Here is a 20967-nt window from a genome sequence, read left to right on the forward strand (position 1 = left end):
TTTTTTTTGTTTATTTCTTAAAGGTCTTTTCCAACCTAATGATTCTGTGATTCTAACTTTCATCATCTGGAACTAAGTCCTTCTTCAGTTCTGTGTAGTATCGTTGTTTCTGTCCTTTCTCGTTAATTTGTGTCCGAGATCATGTCATATCTGAACCATATCTATGTTTCTCTGTTCTCTTAAACTTGTGGTCTCTTCAGCAGTGGGTTGCTTAAATGTATTGCTTTGCTGCTGAGCAAACTCCAGACCTTCCTCTTGTCTGTTTTTGGGCTTTTCTCTTGGTTTGCCAAAGAGAAACACCCCAGCTCTTGCCTGTCTCTGTGTGGTTCCCTCCAAAGCTTCTCTACTCCCTTCCTTATCCACTGCTCTGGCCAAGTTTCATGACTCACTTGCCTTTTTCTTTCCATCCCCAACTCTCTTTTCTTTGCCTCATCTCATGCATATTCCTGCTTTGACACTTGGTCTATCCTGCTTAATCCTATTACTCCGTGCTCCTCCTTTAAAGTTAACCCCATCTCTCATCTGCTGTTTGTATTGAGCTGGAAGATAAGCAGAGACTCAACAGCCTAATGCCTCCTTCATGTGCTTGTTGGTACCATCTATCATTGTTGTGTCGTTTGGTTTGCCTCTGAGCTCCTTAGGGCAGAGCCCATGATTCTTGCTGTGTTTAAGAAGTGCGTGATTCTTTGAGCCTTACATAAATAATAATATCACATCATTAAACATCTGTCTTTGTCACTTTTAATCTTTATTACTATCCAGTGTCCTATATTTCAAGTGATGCATCACAAGCTTGAATAGTAAGCCCTGCTACCTTTTCACCTTATATCTACACATCTAGGGTTTTGTTTTTTTTTTTTTTTTTAAAGGAGAATATTTATGAACAACAGCAAGTACTTGGATGAATAGATGGCTGGACCTGCTTCTGCTGTAATGATAATTTTACAGCAGGGAAGGCAGTGAAGTCACACTCCCTTCCCCTTCCTGCCCAGCTACAAATGCTGATGACTAATAGCTAATCCATTTCCTCACTCGAGAGAGGTGAAATTCCGCCAAATACATTTGTCTCCGTATCATAACGAATGTCATCACTCAATTTGTCTTTCCTCACCTGCTCTATTCTCTCAGCAGTCCCACGGTCCTGACTAGATGTTGGCCAGAGTACTGATCTGCATTGTCAGACAATATTAAGGCTTAAGAGTTGGGTGGTATTACCATGCAATAAATGAGGTACCCTTAGCTGTCTCTCTCACTCTCTTCATGTGCTCAGCAGCAAATACAACAAAGTGGCACTCTCTGCATTCTAGACTTCTCCAGGAGGAAGGAAAAATTACCCAGATTCTCCATGACTATTACATAGACAGGAAGGAGCTGCTAAGTGAAAGCGCTTTTTCTTTACATGGAAGTGTGCAGGCCTGTAGTCAACATTTCCACGATATCAACTCAGTAATACCAGTGTAGGACGCACGTTCTTTGCCCAGGGGCTGGGTTGGTCATTGACAACTCCAGCTACTCTGCTGTCACACTCAAATCAGCAAGGTCAAGATCAGAGACACCTACGAACTAGGGGAATCAGGAGATTTTGACAGAGTTGCTGGGTCAGACTGTAGCAGGAGACCAAATCGTTTTTGATGACTCTCTCCTCGCATTTGTGGTGTCACCGAAATCACTGAAATGATGCACAGGCTTTGCCAGAGCTTTGGATAAATCTCTGAATTCTAAAATAGGCTTTTGCTGCTTTTCTTCCATCCTACAGACCAAGAAGTTCATTTAACCTTTTGAACTTTGGAATTTGCCTTCCCTGGAAGCAGCCATGAATATTCATAGCAATCATATGTGCTTTTGAGATAGAGTTGTCCCAAAGATGGGATGCTTTGTGTGCTCTTCTGTTGTTCTTGATCTGCTGCGGTAGGTTTTGAGCCACCCTCGTATCCAGGAGAGTCTTATTATATAAGAGTTTTTCAGGAAATAAAAAGTCATAGGTTTGTGTTTGTACTGTATTGTTGGACTCTAGTCTAAAATAGAATTGGCAAATTATGTGTGTCTACCTGTATATTTGTCTAACGACTGAGACGAATTATGAATTGTCAGTTGCAGAAGAGTTTTATCCAACAAAATAATTGTAAATAGACAATTCTGGCTGGAAATACACGTGTGTGATTCCCAAGTGTTTCAGAAGGAAACTTTGCACACAATGGAGAAGGCTGTGGTTTATTAGCCTGGTTGCAATGAATGGAAAGTATAGCTTTAACTGGAGAGTCTGTTGTAAGAGATTTCACTGTCATGAATCCCCTCAGGTATTAGTGTTGTAAAGAGTGTAAAAAAGAACAGATGACAGAATGTTGCATGTGAAAATGAATGGAGCTGGAGTAGAAGCCATACGCTTCCTTTAAAAAAAAAGAAACAAATTGTTTACAGTTGCATGACTGATTCCTTGAGCTGTGAACATGCCAAAATTTGAAAATAATACAGTGTTTGTGCTGAAAATTGTCTAATTCAAGTTTATAAAAAAAAACAACTTGAAAAGCAAACAAATAACATGTACACAAGTATTGAAATAATGGATTTAGAAGAATATTTTAACTTGGTGTCCCCAAAGAAAAGCAGACAGCCCCCATCAGATTGACGTGCTGTTTAATATTCCAAGCACATCTATCGCTAAGCACTGCAGAACTGCTGCGTTCAGGTTAAATAATCAACAAAAAGCCTTTCTTCCTGTGGCTTCTTAAGTTTATTCAAAGAGAAACTGAAAAGTAGAGGGAAATCCCTTCAAGCACAATTGGAAAGAGACGGGATTTCCCTGTGTTAATTTGATGCTTTTTTGAACAAACTCAGATGTTACAAAAGAAAACTTGTCGACTTTTTTTTTTTAAAGGATACATGATGATTATGGCATGTCTAGTGATGCTTTTGAAATGCCTTTGTCTGACATTTGTAATAATCTAACGTGTCTGGTGTGTAGTCTTGTAACCTGAAAAGTGTCACTTCTTGTTCTTCCAAGTATCCTTACTCATGAGATGTATTCACTTTTTTTTCCTCAGTGTTTTACTGGTAGTGTGTCAAAAGGAAATACGTACCTCCTGATACATGTGGCGTGGAGTCACGCTCAAAAGCAATTTCAGGCACAACCGTGAAAAATGACAGTCAGGAAAGTGGAACAGAGAGAAATGAAGGTCCATGTGAATAGCAAATGGTACCAGACTCTTCTGAACTAAGTGCCATATGATGGACTATATTTATCATTTAGGTAGATGGTTGCAAAATTTTTAAGGCCTTAGATGACAGGATTCTTGTAGGCATTTTAATGCTGAGAGGATGTTATTCAAAATGAAAGAAAATACTAGTTCAGAAAGGAGATTCCATGCATTGAGAGTGGTTGAGCTTCAGATTAAACAAATGATCTTTTATGGCATCCATTTTTGAGGATTAATTTTATAGCTTTTTATTAAAGCCAGCTGGTCCGTCATGGGTAAGAATAAGTCCTTGGCGGGATGTATTCACAAGCAGTCGTGTTTTGCCATAAACAGGCCCAGCACGCAAACCCTCGTATTACACAGATTATTGCAGATTACGTGACATCTTCTGGCATTTCAGATCTCGGGTTGCAATGAGTGCAAACCTCCTGCTTTGTTTCGAGCAAAGGTGGTATGAAACAGCCCAGATGTAACATTTCTGATCATAGCGATGATTTCAAGTGAGATGGGAACTGCCTCTTCTTTTTTTGTCCTCTTCCCATTGCTGTACAAAACATCACAGTTTGGTGCAAGCGTTTGCACTAGGCAGGAGGAGGCTACCTTACACCAGCTGCTTCGCATCTGTTCTCATCGCGTATTTATCTTGTTCTAGGGCGTGTTGGACAAGCAGTAGCGCTACGTGCCAAAGCCTTTGGCTTCAGTGTGATTTTCTATGACCCGTACCTGTCGGACGGCATGGAGCGCGCGTTGGGGCTGCAGCGGGTGAGCACTTTGCAGGACCTGCTGTTCCACAGTGACTGTGTTACCCTGCACTGCAACTTGAACGAACACAATCATCATCTTATTAACGACTTCACCATAAAGCAGGTAATAATCTTTGCGGACGCCCTCCACACACCGGTGCTGGTTGCTGACGCTGCGTAGCGTTTATCTACATAAACAGGCAGATTCTTATTTGAAAGGAATTTTTTTTGCTGCTTTGAGATTAAGCAGGTGTATAACTGATTAGGAAATAGGTGGTGGCTTATTATTATTGCTTTTATTGTCTTTTTTACTCAGTAACATTGCACTGGTGGAAATAATTTGCTCTTCTTAATTTTGCTCAGATTTAATAAAGTTGCATTTATGTAAAAGCACTTTTCCTATGTCTTCTAGTAGCTACTTCCTTTACCTGTGTACTTTCAGGTAGCAATTCTACCTTTCACTCTTGTTCCTCAGTTTCAGTTCTTTAGATGCAATTTAAGGATTATGACTAAATGGCTCCCCCCTGTGCTCAGTCCTGATGCTTGCAGAGCGCTTCATGGATGAATCACATTCACTGCATTCCATTATTTGGAAAAACAATGTTTATTGGAATTAGTACTAACCTCTCCCTGAAGTTTTAAGTAACATTAAAATAATTTCAAAATCTAAGTGTACGGACTAGTCCATTATTGACTAATTTGATAGCGAGCATTTTCATTAAATGTCTAGATTCTGACTCTGAATTCAGTGTAGGTAACAGCAAGAAATGTAACGTTGAGATGTAAGAATGTAGGTATTGTGCAGAAAAGTCGATTTTGCTGTTCTTTACACGTAGTGTCTGTATGTGTTGGTAACAATGACAGTAGCACTCTTGCAGTAAAATCATTGCCTGACTTCTGAGAAGCAGTTTGTACCTACTGCTCTTGAATTTTAGGAGAACTGAAGTAGTTACTGAACATGCTCCACAGTCATGGGATCACAGCAGAACAGTGTCCATATAACATATTTCTTGATTCGAGAATTTAGGGATTTTGCAGATCCATCTCAACATAAAATCAGGGTCTGGGATTTACACTCTAAAAAAAAAAAAGTTTAAAATGTAAATCTCAAAGAGGACAGAGGTCTGTCACCCTGCCCTGAACATTCTCTTTTGTTGTGTGCTCAGGTACATTTAATGGTTATTACATGACTAGATGCCTTTGCAAACAGACATCTAGACCCAAACAAAATCATGCTGAATTCAGGGATCATCTGGAGGCTTAGCAGTGGTCGCTCTGTGTACAGTGGACTGTGAAACTTGGGCCAGTGTCTCACAGGAGGTGTCTGAGTGGAGGTGGATAAATGTGATGAGCTTTGGAGAGGGCTTAGTGCATTAATCAGAGAAACAAACCAACCAAAATAGGTTAAAACTGAGTGATAGCATGAGATGCCTATAATAAAGTCTATACTCAAAAGGATATCGTAAGCATTTATCTTTGTTTGTTATCCTTCATGGGTAAAGCAAGGATTGAAATGGTAGAAGATAGTTCTTGCTTTGGATAAAGTTTGGATGGAGCAGTCTGTATTGTAACAGCTGATGTGTTACAATTTTATGGTTTTCACCTCTGACTGCTTATTTGTGTAGAACAGATCTTCTGAGTATGTGTCAAAAAGAGCAGAAAAGCTTTTCTTAGGCTGACAGATGTTAGAGTTCACCTAAAATTTTCAGAGAGCATTGCATGCCACTGTTGTCCAGTATTGCATGCTCATGTAATAACCAGTCTTTAAACAGAGAAGTGTGGCGCATCTCATTTCACTAAAGTATCACCCTGAATTTTGTCTAGAATCTGAAAGTATGTAACCTTAAAATGTCTTTGAAAATTTGGTGTCAGTCTTCTCTTTGAGTAGCTTTTCCCTTTAATTAGGGAGCATTCTGCCCAACCATTGTGCTTGGCCTTGTACTCCCAGCATAACTCAGGGAAGCGTTTCAAGCTTGTGTTTATTGAACCCAGGGCAGTCGAGTGCTCTTAAGAGAAGCTGAGGTCATCTTTAGTTTTACAAATTTGAAAAAGACGCTGCAGTTTAAACGTTCTACATTTTTACAGCAGCCGTGCAGGTTTGGTGTAGGTGAATTTACCAGATCTCAGCAGTTTTAGCTGTGAAGCTCTTTCGAGTTTCCACCCATTAAGGGTCATCTCCAGCTGCATCCATCCACCCTTGTAGTTTTGTCATGAGTCACATAATTCATTCCCATTAGAGTGCGTTTATGCAGCCATGTTCTGTTTGATTTGGACTTGCCTTAGTACTGGCTTTAGAGTTTTGTAAATAGTCCTAAAATGAAAACGCAAGCGAGGTTATTAAGGTTGGACAGAAGATTTTAGCGAGGTTCACTTTGATTAAAGTTTTCAAGTCCTTCAAAGGGCATATAAATACACTAGGCTATACTTAAAACTCAAATTATCTATTTGAAGAGCACAGAAATAGGAAGGGTGTATAAGCTCCCACGAGCCTGTATGGTGATTGTCACTTGGGCGAGCCCTCCTGCGCTAGTTTTGATCTAGTTCTTGGCTGATGTAAGTAGTGGAGATGCAGTGATAGTTCCCATCAGGAATGTCTTGTAGTAACAACTACAAGGTCATGCCTTAAGATCAGACTTAAGATTATGCCACCGTTTCCTCACTGCTCTAATTGCCAAGTTAATTACAGAAGACTAAAGGAAGTGTCACTTAGTTCTGCTCCTGCAGGTGGACTTTGGTTTTGCTGTAGAGACCAGTAGATGGTTCTCTTGCAAGCCCAGGAGTCTGCAAATGGAGAGAGGCAGGGCCACGCTAAACCTAGTGAGGTGGCCACCAAAATATGGTGGTGGTTTTTCTTACAACCTTACTGCAAGCATAAACATGTTAATCGTTTAATATTCCCTGTGATCTCATGTAAAAAATCTCGTAGCAGACCTTCATCCAAACCTCCTTGTTATTCGTGAATTTGGCATTTCAAATCAGCCTTTCAGAGTAAGGATCCATTTACATAAGCTTCAGTTTGATGTGTAGGTTTCAAGTAGTTGACTTGGCATCAAAATGTTGGGGTTTTCTTGTTCTTACGGTGAGAGATGGAGTCAGTACAAAATGAGATTGCTATCATTCATCTTCGCCATGATTCCTGCTCTTCATATGCTCACCTTCCCACACAGAAATGCTTCTGAGACCAGAAGCTCTATTTGAGACATCTGGTAAAAGATGAAGTATTAGGGTGGCTGGAAGCAGGATGTAGTAATTTATTTCTTTTTCCGTACCATCTCTCTTATTTAAACCACCACTTTGTTTTCATGTTGTGGATATGTTATGGTGTAAATTCTTGTAGTTCTCCCCACACAGTGTCATCTACAATGTTAATGTGCACAAAGCACAGCACAGCTTCTCTCCTGGGCACATAGTGTTCTCAACCAAATTCATTTTCATGCCTTCTAATTGAATCATAGAAGAATTCTTTAGACTTTTATTTGAAAAGTCTCACAGGGAGGAGGAAGCTGAAGAAACAAAAATGAATAAAACATAGATGTACTGTGTTTTGGAAACTGAAGGGAAAAATGTTTGAAAATCCAAAAGCATTGGTTTTTCTGAAAAAGTCGTGTAGGCTTTTACTTGTGTGAAAGTTGAAAATCACAAAATATGAATTTGTTTAAGAATGTGTTGTAGTTTCATGCAATTTCACAGTGAAATAAAAAGGAAAAAAATGATCTGTCACTTTCATATGCACAGATGTGTCTTTTGATCATGTTAACCGCACAATATCTGAAACAACGCTTCTGTTGAAAGACACTACTTACAAGAAACAAAAGGTTATTGAGTGCTGTGAAATAGCATTTTATGTTGGAAGCATCACATTTTGTGGTACTTTCTAATGGAAAGGGAAGACAAACTGTTACAGGTTAAACCAGCTGAATAGCCTTTGTTGTAATGGATGCTTCTTTTGAGTAAAAAATAATGCCACAACTATTTTATTTCATTTATTTTTATTTCATCATTCTTGTTTTTAACTTTCCCTAGATGAGACAAGGGGCTTTCCTGGTCAACACAGCTCGAGGTGGGTTAGTAGACGAAAAAGCACTTGCACAGGCCCTGAAGGAAGGAAGGATACGAGGGGCAGCCTTAGATGTACATGAGTCAGAACCATTCAGGTGCTTTTCCTTTTCTTTTTATTTTGTTCACTTTCTTATTTTTAAGTCTTAGTGCATGATACAATCAACAGCAACAAGTAAATTGAGTTTTCCCTTCATTTGGTAGCTAAATACTCCTTAGTAAAGCAACACGAATCTGTGCAGCACTGGACTAATGCAAATGTAGGTGGAGCTTGTGTATATGATCGGAAGTGAAAACAGTGACTTCCAAGATTTAATTCCTTTAAAAAAAAAAAATCCAATGGGTTTATATAGTAGAAATAGCAGGGACTTGGGTTCAAATCCTGGACATGGCTTTGAACAGAGTGTTTCTTTGTCATTGGTGCAATTCTGGAGGCAACTGTTGTTGATGTCCGAACAGACTTTTTCAGAAGGCAAAGAGTTGAGATTTGGTGTGAGAAATAACTACTTTATGACGCTTTTCTGGAGGTAAAGACACGTTTTTGTCCAGACTGCCTCTGCAGGAAAGCCATAAATGTAACAGGTTGCAAAAAAAGTTAAGGAAGTTAGAGTTTGGGTTTGTTTTGCCCTTTATTGGGGGAGTAGTAACTCTGCTGTCGTGGGCAGAGCTGGTGGGGCAAGCCTTAGTTTTTGAATGACACTGAGAAGTCCAGCATTTTAGGCAGAAATACACCACTCCCCAAAGTGGCATTGGTATTACGATATCGGCACTCCTAGTCAGAAATGAGCCTGTTTCTTGAGCCTGACTTCTGAGTTACGAGTCATGAGAACAGAATGATGTAGCTCAGTTCTAGTGTGTAACAAGTTATTTTTCAGTCATTCACCCTGGGCAGGGAGAAATGTTAATTTTCACTGGAACAATCCACATAAGTTTTTGAAAAAGAACAGATTCAGGACTTGACAACAGGTTCTAAAGACTGTAGAAGGAGAATCTCTCTCATATCAGCTTGGGGGAGTAATAGAAGCTTTAAAAAAATAGAATAGTATCCTTTTAGGTAGAATTTTTATATATCTACTGAGACACAATGCCACATCACAAAAATTTATTTATGCATACCCTGCATTCCTTTACTTCTAAACATAGTCATTACAATGCAGTAGTGCTGTGCGAAGCCGGAGCTTAACAGCTCGAGGGACTTTGGGCTGCGTACGTTCTTCCGATTCAGAGCTCGGATCTGCACAAGCAGAACATTGCACCTCTAGGAAGCCCCATTTACTGCATAGAGATGCCATCTGCAGAGATTCAGTTGCAGGATTACAGCCACAATTTCCTTTGGCTTCAGTGCTGCATATCTATCTGATCGCAGCGTGCACTCTTTATTCAAGAGTTTTGCCAGATATTCTGATGTTTATTGAACTACAGATGAAATCTGTCGTTTTATGAATTATGACCAACTCTGAAAGCACGCTTTTGTCTTAAAATATTCTCCTATTGTTACAGTTGACTGTAAGTTTATTAAAACTGGAAATAAATAGGAGGAGCAAGTTTCAGTTATTTTCAGTTTCTTTACTCTGTGTTAGGACTTTTACACAGGTTTATTGCTTTCCCTGAAAATCAATCTGTAAAGTAAATTTCCTTCTTTATGTGGAGTTTCTACAAAGGAACAGGAAAGATAAAATAGTTAACAGGGAAAAAAAAATTGCCAAAAAAAAGTTGAGGCTGCTGAGAGACACACTTCTTATTTGGAAATAATTGTAAGATTTTTTTATTTAAATGACTAAATGTCACATTGACAGTGACTCTTGAGAGAACAGAGCTTCGTTGGCTAATGCAGTAAAGCTGTGATGCAGTGGACGAGTGGAATGGCATCCTGAATTGATTTGGGTCTTGCTTCATGCATTTCTGCACCAGAACTGGAGTGGCGGTGGCTGTAGCGAGGAATAAGTGCATTGGACAGAAGCTAATGTTGCTGCTTTATTTAGCTTCTACCCTTTTGAGTCTTTGAGAGGTGATTGCTTATTTATACCATGAATAGTGTATTAAATTAACTGACAGAATTAAAACCAAACCCAACAAGGAATAGAAATGCAGTTCTTTCGTGTTGTAGAAATTAATCTGTGTATGTACAAATCCATCTGGACCCCCCCTTCCCCTTTTCTTCCTCCCCCTCTTCTCCCTCTCCCCCACCCCCCAATATTTTTTGTGATTTAATCTTGTTTTAAATCTTCATTTAGCTTTAGTCAGGGCCCCTTGAAGGATGCACCAAACCTGATCTGTACCCCACACGCAGCCTGGTATAGTGAACAAGCCTCAATTGAGATGCGGGAGGAAGCAGCACGGGAGATCCGAAGGGCGATCACAGGTACTAACTCACCTCATTAGCTCATTCACTGCATTACTATTTTTTTTAACAAACTGTTTCATTCTTTAGTCTTGAAAGAGGCTGAAAAGAACCAACCTTAGGTTTTGATGACCACTTCTAATATTTGGAACATAGAACCTAGCAGATCCCCACCAAGTGTGTTCTCAGAACTAGAACAGATCATTTTTGGAGGTTCATTGCAATTACAGAGAAGGCAGGCGCTGCAAAATAAGTACTTTTTCCATACAACGTAAATGTACTTATATGTGAAAAACTTGCATGTGTTTTGTTGTTGCTTGTAAACATTACACATTTGATGGGTTTGACAGCAGGTCACCCAGATATTACTGATAATATTTCATAGGTTTCCCTAGGTGCCCCCTTATATTTGTCTTGAGCAGTTCAGTTTCCTTTATTTTTCTCTCTTTGGCTCCTTTGTATTTTCCAAAGTTCACCCAAATTTGTCTTGGAGGTTGGTGTGGAATTTCTGTGTCTCTGAGGCTGTAATGTTCAGAGATAAAGCATCAAGAGCTTTATGCTGTTCCTAGTAATTCTCATATCTCAACAACTCATTTTCTACATCAAACCAAAGTTTTCAGTGTTTTGTTGGGAGTGTGCTCTAGTTTAGATGTTCCTCTCTTTAAAGCATTTCTAAAGAAGTCTGGCATTTTAAAGAGCAAAGTCTCTTTGTTATATAACTACCATGTAATTGTAAACTGTTCACATAAGAGAAAACAGTTATGACTTGAACATGCACTGCTAATAAATAAAATGAGAAGAGGGAGCCATTTGGCATTAGTTTGAATCCCTTGTAGCCTGAAATAAAAGGAAGGATTTTCATACTGGAAAATGATTCATTAAGCACTAATGTTCTCTTTTTAGTGGAACTTTGCTGTTTCCCCCCGGCAATATAGGCTGAATGCTCTGTGGACATGAGGGGCCATCTGTGTCACCTTGAGAGCAGTTCAGTGCCAGCACGTTGCTCTGCTACACAAAAAGCACCAGCAGTGGCCTTTCCTAGAGGGGCTGGGCAGTTTAGTTTCATTTATAGCCTGTGCAGACAGAAGATTCTCCTCTGGATTTTGATTAAAGGCACTTCCTGAACTCCTGATCTGAATTGCCTTTTACAGGAATATTTATCTCTGTTTTAGAGGTAACCTGAGGAGTCGGACCATCCCTTTGGTGGAATTGGTCCTTGTGTTTGTACTGCAGAAGAGCTCTAATATTCATAGTACATTCATTAAGTTGTTGTATAACTATTACCTGCTCCCAAATAGCTCTGGGAGTCATTGCAGACACCAGCGTACGATACCTGCTTGAGTGATGATCAATGTGCAAATAAGCATCAACAGGCTAAGATCTGAAAACTAGTTTTATGTTAAATACTGTGCAATAGTCCAAACATCTGTGCCTAGGAAGACAGTTCTATATGTTCTTGAAGTGTGTGATTGTGCTGTCAGCCTTCTGAATCATTGAAGCTGTTAGCACTTCAGTGTTTGCACGTTGTTTGTAGTTAAGATTAAACTGAGGCCAAGAGTAGGGAGGTGAGGATGACATTGAATTGTGGTGAAACAAATGCAGGAAAGATAAAGGAAATGTGAAATAAACCCAGGTATGTGAAAGCTATAGGAGAACACAGAGGGGAAAGGGTGTGGAGAGAGAAACTAATTGGAAAAAGGTGTACAAGGAAAGAATGCAGGCTGTGACCACCATCTGACGATAAATATGTTGTCGTTCTGCTCTTCCAAAAAAAGTCAGTGATGTTCTGCTGTATCACATTGCTTATTATTTCTAATATTAAATATCTTTGAATATATTTTTGAACACCAAAACATTCCAAGTATTAAATAAGGAGGACTGCAGAAAATGGTAATGGAAGAAATGGTAAGGTAAGCATGGCAAGTGAAAAAATCTTTATGAAATAAGTTTAACATAAAGACTCTTTTGTAAGGGGAGACTAGTAGCACATGCCTACAGAAGTTAGCAAATATTTATAACTATTTTTAGTGTAGATGCTTCGAGAGTATAAGGCACGTAATTTTTTTGTTTATTTATTTCCTCTCCCTCGCTTCATCCTAGGTCGTATTCCAGACAGCCTGAAAAACTGTGTTAACAAAGATCATTTGACTGCAGCTACACATTGGGCCAGCATGGATCCTGGAGTTGTTCATCCAGAGCTTAATGGTGCTGCATACAGGTAAGCTTGCTGCCAGTGTAAAAGAAATACCTCCTTAATTCGGAGGTAAGTGTTCTGGAATAAATAAAAGACCTTCCTATTAATAAATGAAGTGGTTTTAGATTAGACCCCAGTATTCATAATTGTTGCGTTCAGGAGAATGATCTCGTTTTGCTAGTTGAAGTCAGTCATGCAGTGCCTGTTTCCTTTTCTTACCTTTTTTTGTGTGGCTAGTAATAGCTGAACAATATACAGTTTTCTGTATATTCCAGTAAAACAATTCTGGTCATGTCCAGTGAGTGCAGTGGAAGTTTTATGTTCCTTTTGCTGGAGGTAATGATACAGCAGTAGCTTACAGAAAGACTTGCAATAATAAACTATTGTTACGTGGTTTTGTGGCCTCCAGACATGAGAGAACAAATAATTCAGTAGTGGATACAGTGGAATAGCCTGTGGTGATTATGAAAATACGTTTAAAATACTGTTTTCTAAATTATACGTTTAATTTTTAAGCAAAAGTGTTTGAGGGACTTGATCTATGTATTCTCAATCAACTGTGAAAGCAGCTCTTAATAATTAATAGAAAGGGGCAGGTTTTTTACATCTAATATGTACGGTCAGTAGTTTGTTTGCTTAAGAGTCTGTCTTTGTCCCTTTATCCCTAGCAGCTGTTCTAGCAGCAGATTTTTCCTCATAGCCAGCTTCACACAATTTTTAGTTACAAAAAACATCTGCAATTTTGTATCTTCCAGTATGGTATTTAATCATAAGTAGGATGAAGGTGGCTGAGAAAGCTCCAGACAGCTGCTTCCCCCAGTGCTTTGAGGGAAGGGTCAGTGCAAGTCCTTTCATGTGTGTTTTTTTTTGTTTTTTGTTTAATACCGCTTTGTCCTAATGTTTCTGCTGTCCTTCATACATCTTTGTCATCCTTTAGGAGAGCCACCCCAAACTTTTAATAGATGTAGGATTTTTTGTGTCTGTGTTAGCCCCATATGAGAACCCAACTGTGCGATGCTGAGAAGTGACACAAAGCTCTCGTGTCCCAGCGACTTCCAGCAGAAAGGGACAGAGAGGTGACGGGAGAGCATTGCCACCCTCTGCCATCATCTCCTTATCAGTAGCTCTAAGTGCACCAGAGGAAAAGAACAAGTTGGATTTGATCAGCGTGTGTGGATCTCACATCGCGTCGATATATTTATTTTTTTGAAAAAGCACCCCTAGCCCTAAATATCCACAGAAGGGTGGTTTTTATTTGCTTAAATGTAAAGTTCAAGCGTGTGTGTTCTCTTTCACACAGTGTGTGGTATCATTGCCCTCAGTTTTTGGAGAGCTGGGCTAGAGCTGAGCACAACCGAGGACTCCAACCCTCTCGTGGCACTTGGGAACAGGGCTGCGTGCCCCAAATAAAATGCAGTTGTTTGTGCTCATTTGGGGGGTCAGAAGTCCAGGAGAAGCAGGCTTCACAGCTAGAAATGGATTTTAACTTAGGAACGATTTGGAAGTTAATGGTTTACAAGGTAAAGACCATATGTATTTAATTTAAGGAGGATAAGCACAGAACTGAATGCCTTTTTCAGACAAGGTTTCAATCAATTTTTTCAATAAAGAAAATTCATCATAAATAATTTTTGACTTGACAATTATTTCCAAGTACAAAATAAAACTCATTTTGGGAACTTTGAGAGAGAAGTTATACAACAAATGTTAACGCTTCTTTTTGGAGAGATGGTGGAATAGTGGTTGAGTGTGACCAAAGGCAGTTAATATTTTGTGCAGTATAAAATATGCAGAACTTGAAGGTCAGGCTTTATGAAGAAATTGGTTTCAGTAGCAGTGTTTGCTGATGGTTAATTCCTACTTGGATTAAGTACAGAATTTGAATTGATTGTTCAAAACAAATTTTTCTGTCTTCTCTTTGCCATCCAAGATTACGTTCAACTAACACAGTTCTGGAGTCTTTTACAGGCGGTGTGATGTTTCAGATGTGCTAATAACTGTATCATAGTCATGTAATTGCATTGAAAGATAAGACCTGGATAATATTTTATATGGTAAAAAATGCAAATTGCTCATTCGGTGAACTAACACTAACGATGCTGTTTTATTCTGGATATGTCATTTACTTGTGTTTTGATATAGATCAGAGCTCTTTCAGATATTATAATGAGCAAAGAACACTGAGCATCCATCAGCAGAATATAATCTAGATCTTCTGAATATCATGGTATTCTGTGGAAAACAAAACCATTTACTGTGTGACATGCAATACGCTGTACCAACACGAAAGGTCAAGTGAACAGGACCTGTCCCAAGAGTGAAGATGAACAATATTCCTTAGAAGGAACTATTTGTAGTAGTCTCGGTGAAGCAGTGTAACATCCCCACTCTGGTGTTACCACTGTGTATTTGTTACTGAGCTGCCTGTTAAAGAACCCCCATCCACGGCCTGTGTCACAGAGCCTGCAGGTCATAGGCAAAATAAAATTCCACAGCCAGAAAACAGCGACTGTGCAATTTATAGACATGTCGACGTATCTTTCTGCCTTCTAACAGGCAGAAGATGAGAATATCCAGGTACTGGAAAGGTGCTTGGGTGAGAATAGTCAGATGTTGGTAATTCAGGAGTTATTTCATGTCGAGGTGTTTCACTGGTGATTTTCCAAGTGTAATGTAAGATAACAGCATGCACTTAAATTTTTAAGCTCTTTTGGGACAGATTCAGTTTCTTGAATAGAGCTTAACGTGTTGAGTTCAAGATGCTTCTGTAGTTTAAAAAATACAGTAGTTTAAAAAATATATAGAAATTATGGTTGCCTTTCAGTTGTAATTAAGAGGGCTACAGGGTCGTTTTTCATAATTTCGTAGGGGAAGGGGAAGGAACAGTATGAATTAGCAGAGGAGTTGTTGATCTCTTGCTTCTGCTTTCACAAAAATTTAGTTCAGTGGACGTTTTACCTGGAAAATGTTTCAATTTATTGCTGCCAGAGGAGGAAGATTGGGAGCAACTTTATGAAGTGCGGGAGGGAATGTATTTGCTGGTTTAGAATAGAAAAGGAATGAATAGCAGCGTAAGGGAAGGTTATGTGGGATAGAAGTACCAGTGTGTAAAGGCTGGGTTTTTATGTTCTCATTTCAGAGGTACAATTTGAACAACACTGACGATTAAATTTAAAAGGGACAAAAAATTCGAAAAGAGAATGGCAAAATAGGGTTAGGAGCTGTCAAGCAAAATACAGTTTCTGTTGAGGGGAACATTATTTTGGCTCCTGTCACTGTTCAGCTTTAGGACAAGAAAAACAGTTGTGGGGCTTTTGGATGTTACTAAAAGTTTGTAAGAAGGTGTGTCTGAGGAGATGGGCTGGCAGGTAAAATCCCAATTATTAAACCTCAGTGTCCAAGGGGAGTATTTTTATATACGGAAGGAGTATCTGGAGTCAAAGCAGAATTGCAGATACGTAGTTTGAACTGCTTTGCGTGCTCATAAGGTAACTGCTAATGCTCCTGACCCAGCACTGTCCATTTTCATGAGGGGCAGCTCTCACTTTTCTTCCCGAGCGAAACACAGTTGTAGAATTGTCTCTCTTTGATTTCTGCCGGCTCCAGTGTGTTGATGCTCAGGGAATATGCTGTTAGAAAGTCGTGATTCTGTGTTGGAAACGATTACCGTGTTGGGCTTTTAAATGGAAGTTTTTGTCATGTTGTGTTTGTGGTTTTTGCAAAGACCTCGAGTAACGGATAAGCTGTTTCAAAATTAAATTTAAAGGAATAAAACAATACCCAATCTGACAGTTTTCATAGGAATTGAAGCAAATTTGATTTCTAAAATTCAAATTGAGGTACTGAAACAAGCAACGAATTCCATTAGCAACCCCAAATTAATTCTGAGGAACCTCTCTGGAGAATTAATTAGCATAGGAAGCCCTGCAAATATGTGTACAATTGGGAACAAAGTTGTGTCCTGCAGGTGGTGAGATCTTCCACAAGCTGGTTATCCATCCCAGGTACAGCCTGTGCTGTGATCTGTAGGAATCTTTCTCCAGATGACCAGCCCAGTGTACGGTATCTCCGTGTGCCGAGCCCCTCTGACATAATAAATGTGCTTTCATCCAGCTTTCTGCCTCCTCTGAGTTTCGTGTAAGTTCTGCATTTGTTTTCTATCAGTTTGAGGGAACTTAAGGATGAGCAGCACTAACACACGTCACTTCAGAAAAGGCGCTACTGAAATGGGATGAAATTCCCTGATGCATTCAGCATTGAACTCCGGTGGGGAAAGCAGAATAATGTGATATTTGAAAAAAGCTTGACTAGACTACGAGTGCCTTTGCTCCCGTTTAGTTCCAATTAAATACTAGGGTAGCAAATGCCACAGTGAGTAAGCGGTAGGTTTGTGTGTTTAGGCTTTTAAATGGATAACGCTGTCATTAGGGTGCTTGTGTGAGCAGAACACAGCAGAGAACGGGAGATGAGTGTCCAGCGTTATGATGGGGAAAGCAAAGGGACAGTGCGAGTGGCCAGCATGAGATAATTTGCAAACTGATATTGAGGTACTTGGCTAAAAAAAAAAAAATGTATTTTCATTAAATGTGTTCATGTGTACCTGTTTATAGACGGCATTCTGAAATACCAGTGTTTATGAATCACATCTGAACTTCAGGACTGAAGCAGTATATTTACAAAATTGGGTTTAGCCCAATAATATCAGAGTTGTCAGAAAATCACGCTGAATCAGAGGGCGATTTTCGTGTCGAATTTGTAAAATACTGAGGCCTTAATGTTCATCCAGGAGTAACAAATGTTTAAAACTATCTGTAGTGTTGTGTTGAGACCTCTCTTTTCGTGCAGTCTGCCTAAAGCACTGGTCCTGTATAACTACTGCTGGTTCTCTTTCGAACAGGTACAGTGGCAAGTTTGCTGAAAAAGTTAATTGGGTGTAACAGGCTTGAATTCATCATCTTAAGAGTGTGTGGGTATGATTGCTCTTTTGAGGCTATGATTGCAAGATCAGTTTAAAGAAATATTTTTTTCAAACCACAACAATGAAATTTGAAAATTTCTATGTGAGAATAAAGGGGGGGGGCGGGGAAAATCCCTGGAAACGTCATAGGACAGAGGTATTGCATGGGCTGAGCCTGAATTACTTCTCGTTGAGGTTTACCGTGAGAGGAGCGATACTTCCAGGTGATTTCTGTTGCTATTTAGTCTGAAATCTGAAGAAACAATCTAGGAAACCTTTCTCATTTGGGTAAAATACAGCATCTTTTGCTTGATTTCGCAGCATCCGCATGTGGTATCTCATCTGGAGCTTAACCAATGGGTCTGAAAACAGAAGCAGCATCTCTAGGCATAGAAGGAGGCCAGGTGGGCTTTCGGGCCAGTCGTCTCTTGGTTTTAATGTACGTTCTCATTGTCTTCTCTCAGCAGGTATCCCCCGGGCGTTGTCAGCGTGGCTTCCACCGGCATCCCTGCGGCGGTAGAAGGAATAGTCCCCAACCCCATGTCCTTGTCACACGGCCTCCCTGCTGTAGCCCACCCGCCCCACGCTCCATCCCCCGGCCAAACTGTCAAACCAGAAGCTGATAGAGACCACCCAAGCGACCAATTGTAGCCTATGAAAACAGCATTCCCAACAGCGGAGATTTCAGCTTCAGCGTGTGGAAAACAAACAAAACAAAACCAAACCCTGGATTTTGATTAAAGGCAAAAACCATGAACTTACAGGAGGAGAGGATTCTTGGTTTAGAAACTGGTCCAATATACAGTATAAAAGAAAAAGGTGGGAGACAAAAAGAAGATTTGGAAACGTTTTTTTCCTCCGTATAAATTGTAGTTTGTCCCTGTCCAGTGGACTGATTCACTGTTTCTGTGTCCTATGGGTTCTTTGTTAAGCAAGAGAAGTTAGTAGTTAATTATATCATGAATGTACTTGTCTGTGTACAGTTTTTAGAACATTAAAAAAGGTTTGTTTGCTTAGCTGTCAACAAGGCAAAACATAAGGGAGGCATTCAACAAACCAATTTTGAGATTAAAAATCCTTTCTATTATATGTTAAAACATGCCCAAAAGTGAGGCAGTTGGCAAACTTCTCAGGACAATGAATTTTTCCCATTTTTCTTTCTACGCCACACAGTGCATTGTTTTTTCTACCTGCTTGTCTTATTTTTTAGAATAATTTAGTAAACAAAAGTAAACCAGTTTCTCCTAATTTTGGCATGAATTCACTTATTTCAAAATGAAGACAACCTTGCAAAGAGATTTTGAGGAAAAAAAAAGGTTTTGTATAAACGAGCATTGTGCTTTTTGTCACCAGTTAAAGTATATATTATTGGTGGTATGCGAAAAAGGCACTAGACTACTGAAAAGTAGCAGCATTTCATTGCCTACATTGATTCCTTCCTGGTAATGTGGTAGGCTAGCAATATTTTTGGTTAAAATCATGTTTGTGACTGTAACCATTTGTATGAATTATTTTAAAGAAATAAAAATCCCAGACAAATATCATATGTGTAAAAATTTTTATTTCTAGTAACTGTTTATTCAACTTTTATTAGGTTTCTTAGCTGTAATTTTTAAACAGATGCTGTCAAGTATTTCATTTCTAGCTTTACTTTGCTCTCTGTTGTTTGTAATACTGTCTTGGAAGCTTGAAAAATAAAAAAAAAAAAAATTCTTTCCATACCATTTTCCCTTTACATTTTGTAAATGTTGATCCTTTTTTCCTGTGTTTCTAATGGAGTTTGAAATTTAAGGTGGATTTTGATTTGTACACCGGCATCATCAGCTACGATATGGTAACAGCGTTTATGCCACCACTGTGGGCAGAGCAGGAGGAGGTACAACAGCAACACAACAAGAATAATAATAATAATAAACGTCTTTTGCCGAAGTCCAACATGAGAAGTGTCCATTGTTTTATTTGCTTTTGCGATGATGGAAGCGTGCGGCAGGATGTAATTGTACTTACTTTGTTGAAGGAGTTTGCTGCTTTGAACACAAAAGTGGTTTTAAGGCAGGTTGGATTTCAGCTGGATTTGGCTGTTCCTGAGGTTTTTTTTTAAAAAAAATAAAATTAGCTGTTGCAAGAAGGAAATTCAGGATGGGCAGAAGTGAACCCGGACCCACATCTCCTTGGTAGTTTCTTGTCTATTTGTTCACTGTTAATCTGAACTAGTTATTGCACCTGTGTTTAGTGAGTTGTTTTTGTGGGATCTATGACAAATCACTCCCCCATTCCCGCGGGGCTCCCTTTCCATTAAGAAAATGTGCGGAGGCTGCAAAATCAGGAAACTCTCAGCTCTGTACCCAAGGAGTACTAGAGAAAGTGAGATTTGGTCTCTGTGGAAGAGTTGGAAGGTTTTTGTCTTGGACATTTAAAGCCCAGGCTGTCATCTATTACAATGTGATGGTGAAACCATTCGTGTTCCCTCCGTGAAACAAAACAGCAGCCCTAAAGCTTCAGGTTATCCCAGCAAAGACATTTCTCACAGCTTTTGTGACCAAAAAACTTGCAAAAAACAAATGCGGTCTCCTGCAGTTGGATGTAATATTTCGTCGATAATTCGTGTTTTGAGATGCTGCTTTGTCAGGCTGAAGATGATGCTTTAACACATGTAAAACAAACATTGACCAGCTGGCTGCAAAGAATTGCTGACGGTCTCATTTGCAACCAAATTTCCTGAGGGAAACTTAAGAGGCATGTGTTTTGGTTTTGTTAGTGTTTGTTTTTTGGTTGGTTGGGGTTTTTTGGGGGGCCAAGGGGAGCTGATGGATGGTTGGTTTATTCTTTATTCTCTTGCTTCAGTTTGGATGTAGCTTATGTAAGTAAGCTTTGTTGCCAGTGGATCAATACATTGACGAACTAGAAACGAAGGCACCGGTATTTATTGCGTGCACTTCTTGCGTTCAGTTCTGTCCTTCAGTTGTGTGGTTTTGAGCCGTCGTCTGTGCTTGCTCAGGCACGTTTTCAGGACTTGAGCCTGAAATACTGCAGCGCGGGGTGCGATTGGGTGATTCCGACATTTTTATGCTAGTGCTTGAGATTTTTCTGTCGGTCGGACAGCTGGAGAGCAGTCGAGTTTCCAGCTTCTGTTGGAGCAGAAAGGAAAAGCCACCCTGGCAATGAGAGGACTGATGGGTAATGGTCTAAAAAGCTGAAAAAATAATTTAAAAAAAGACTCTGAGTGAATGTTTAATTGGAAAAGTGTACTGTAATAAACAAAGGCTGTTATGCCAGGCTAACCTTACATGTTTTATGACTGCTCTTGCTGGGTAGTAGAGGTGTGATACGATTTCCCCTGTCTGATAAAGGATGTGCTGAATAAAGTTTAGACAGAAGAAAATGCCCTTAGTGGGAAGATACAAAGTGGGGATGGCAGCGGCAGAAGGGGAGACACAGGAGGTGACCTGAGACCTCAGGAGATGAGCGGAGAGGTGAACGAG

The 20967-nt window shown here is 39.6% G+C and overlaps 1 protein-coding gene across 6 annotated transcripts in view; it reads left to right on the forward strand.

The window, feature by feature from the left end:
* Positions 1 to 19408, forward strand: part of CTBP1 (C-terminal binding protein 1) — a 187723-nt gene extending 168315 nt beyond the window's left edge. For 5 of the 6 annotated variants that reach the window (XM_065634238.1, XM_065634243.1, XM_065634242.1 and 2 more), the window contains 5 exons: positions 3847 to 4061; positions 7961 to 8091; positions 10228 to 10355; positions 12435 to 12552; positions 17950 to 19408. In XM_065634238.1, the coding sequence (XP_065490310.1) occupies positions 3847 to 4061; positions 7961 to 8091; positions 10228 to 10355; positions 12435 to 12552; positions 17950 to 18136 (779 nt within the window). In that variant the 3' untranslated portion in view covers positions 18137 to 19408. The remainder of the gene's footprint in view (positions 1 to 3846; positions 4062 to 7960; positions 8092 to 10227; positions 10356 to 12434; positions 12553 to 17949) is intronic. The other variant, XM_065634239.1, reaches the window with a different exon arrangement.
* The last annotated feature ends 1559 nt before the right edge of the window (positions 19409 to 20967 follow it).

Source organism: Caloenas nicobarica, chromosome 4 (genome assembly GCF_036013445.1).
Source record: "Caloenas nicobarica isolate bCalNic1 chromosome 4, bCalNic1.hap1, whole genome shotgun sequence".
Taxonomy (NCBI): domain Eukaryota; kingdom Metazoa; phylum Chordata; class Aves; order Columbiformes; family Columbidae; genus Caloenas; species Caloenas nicobarica.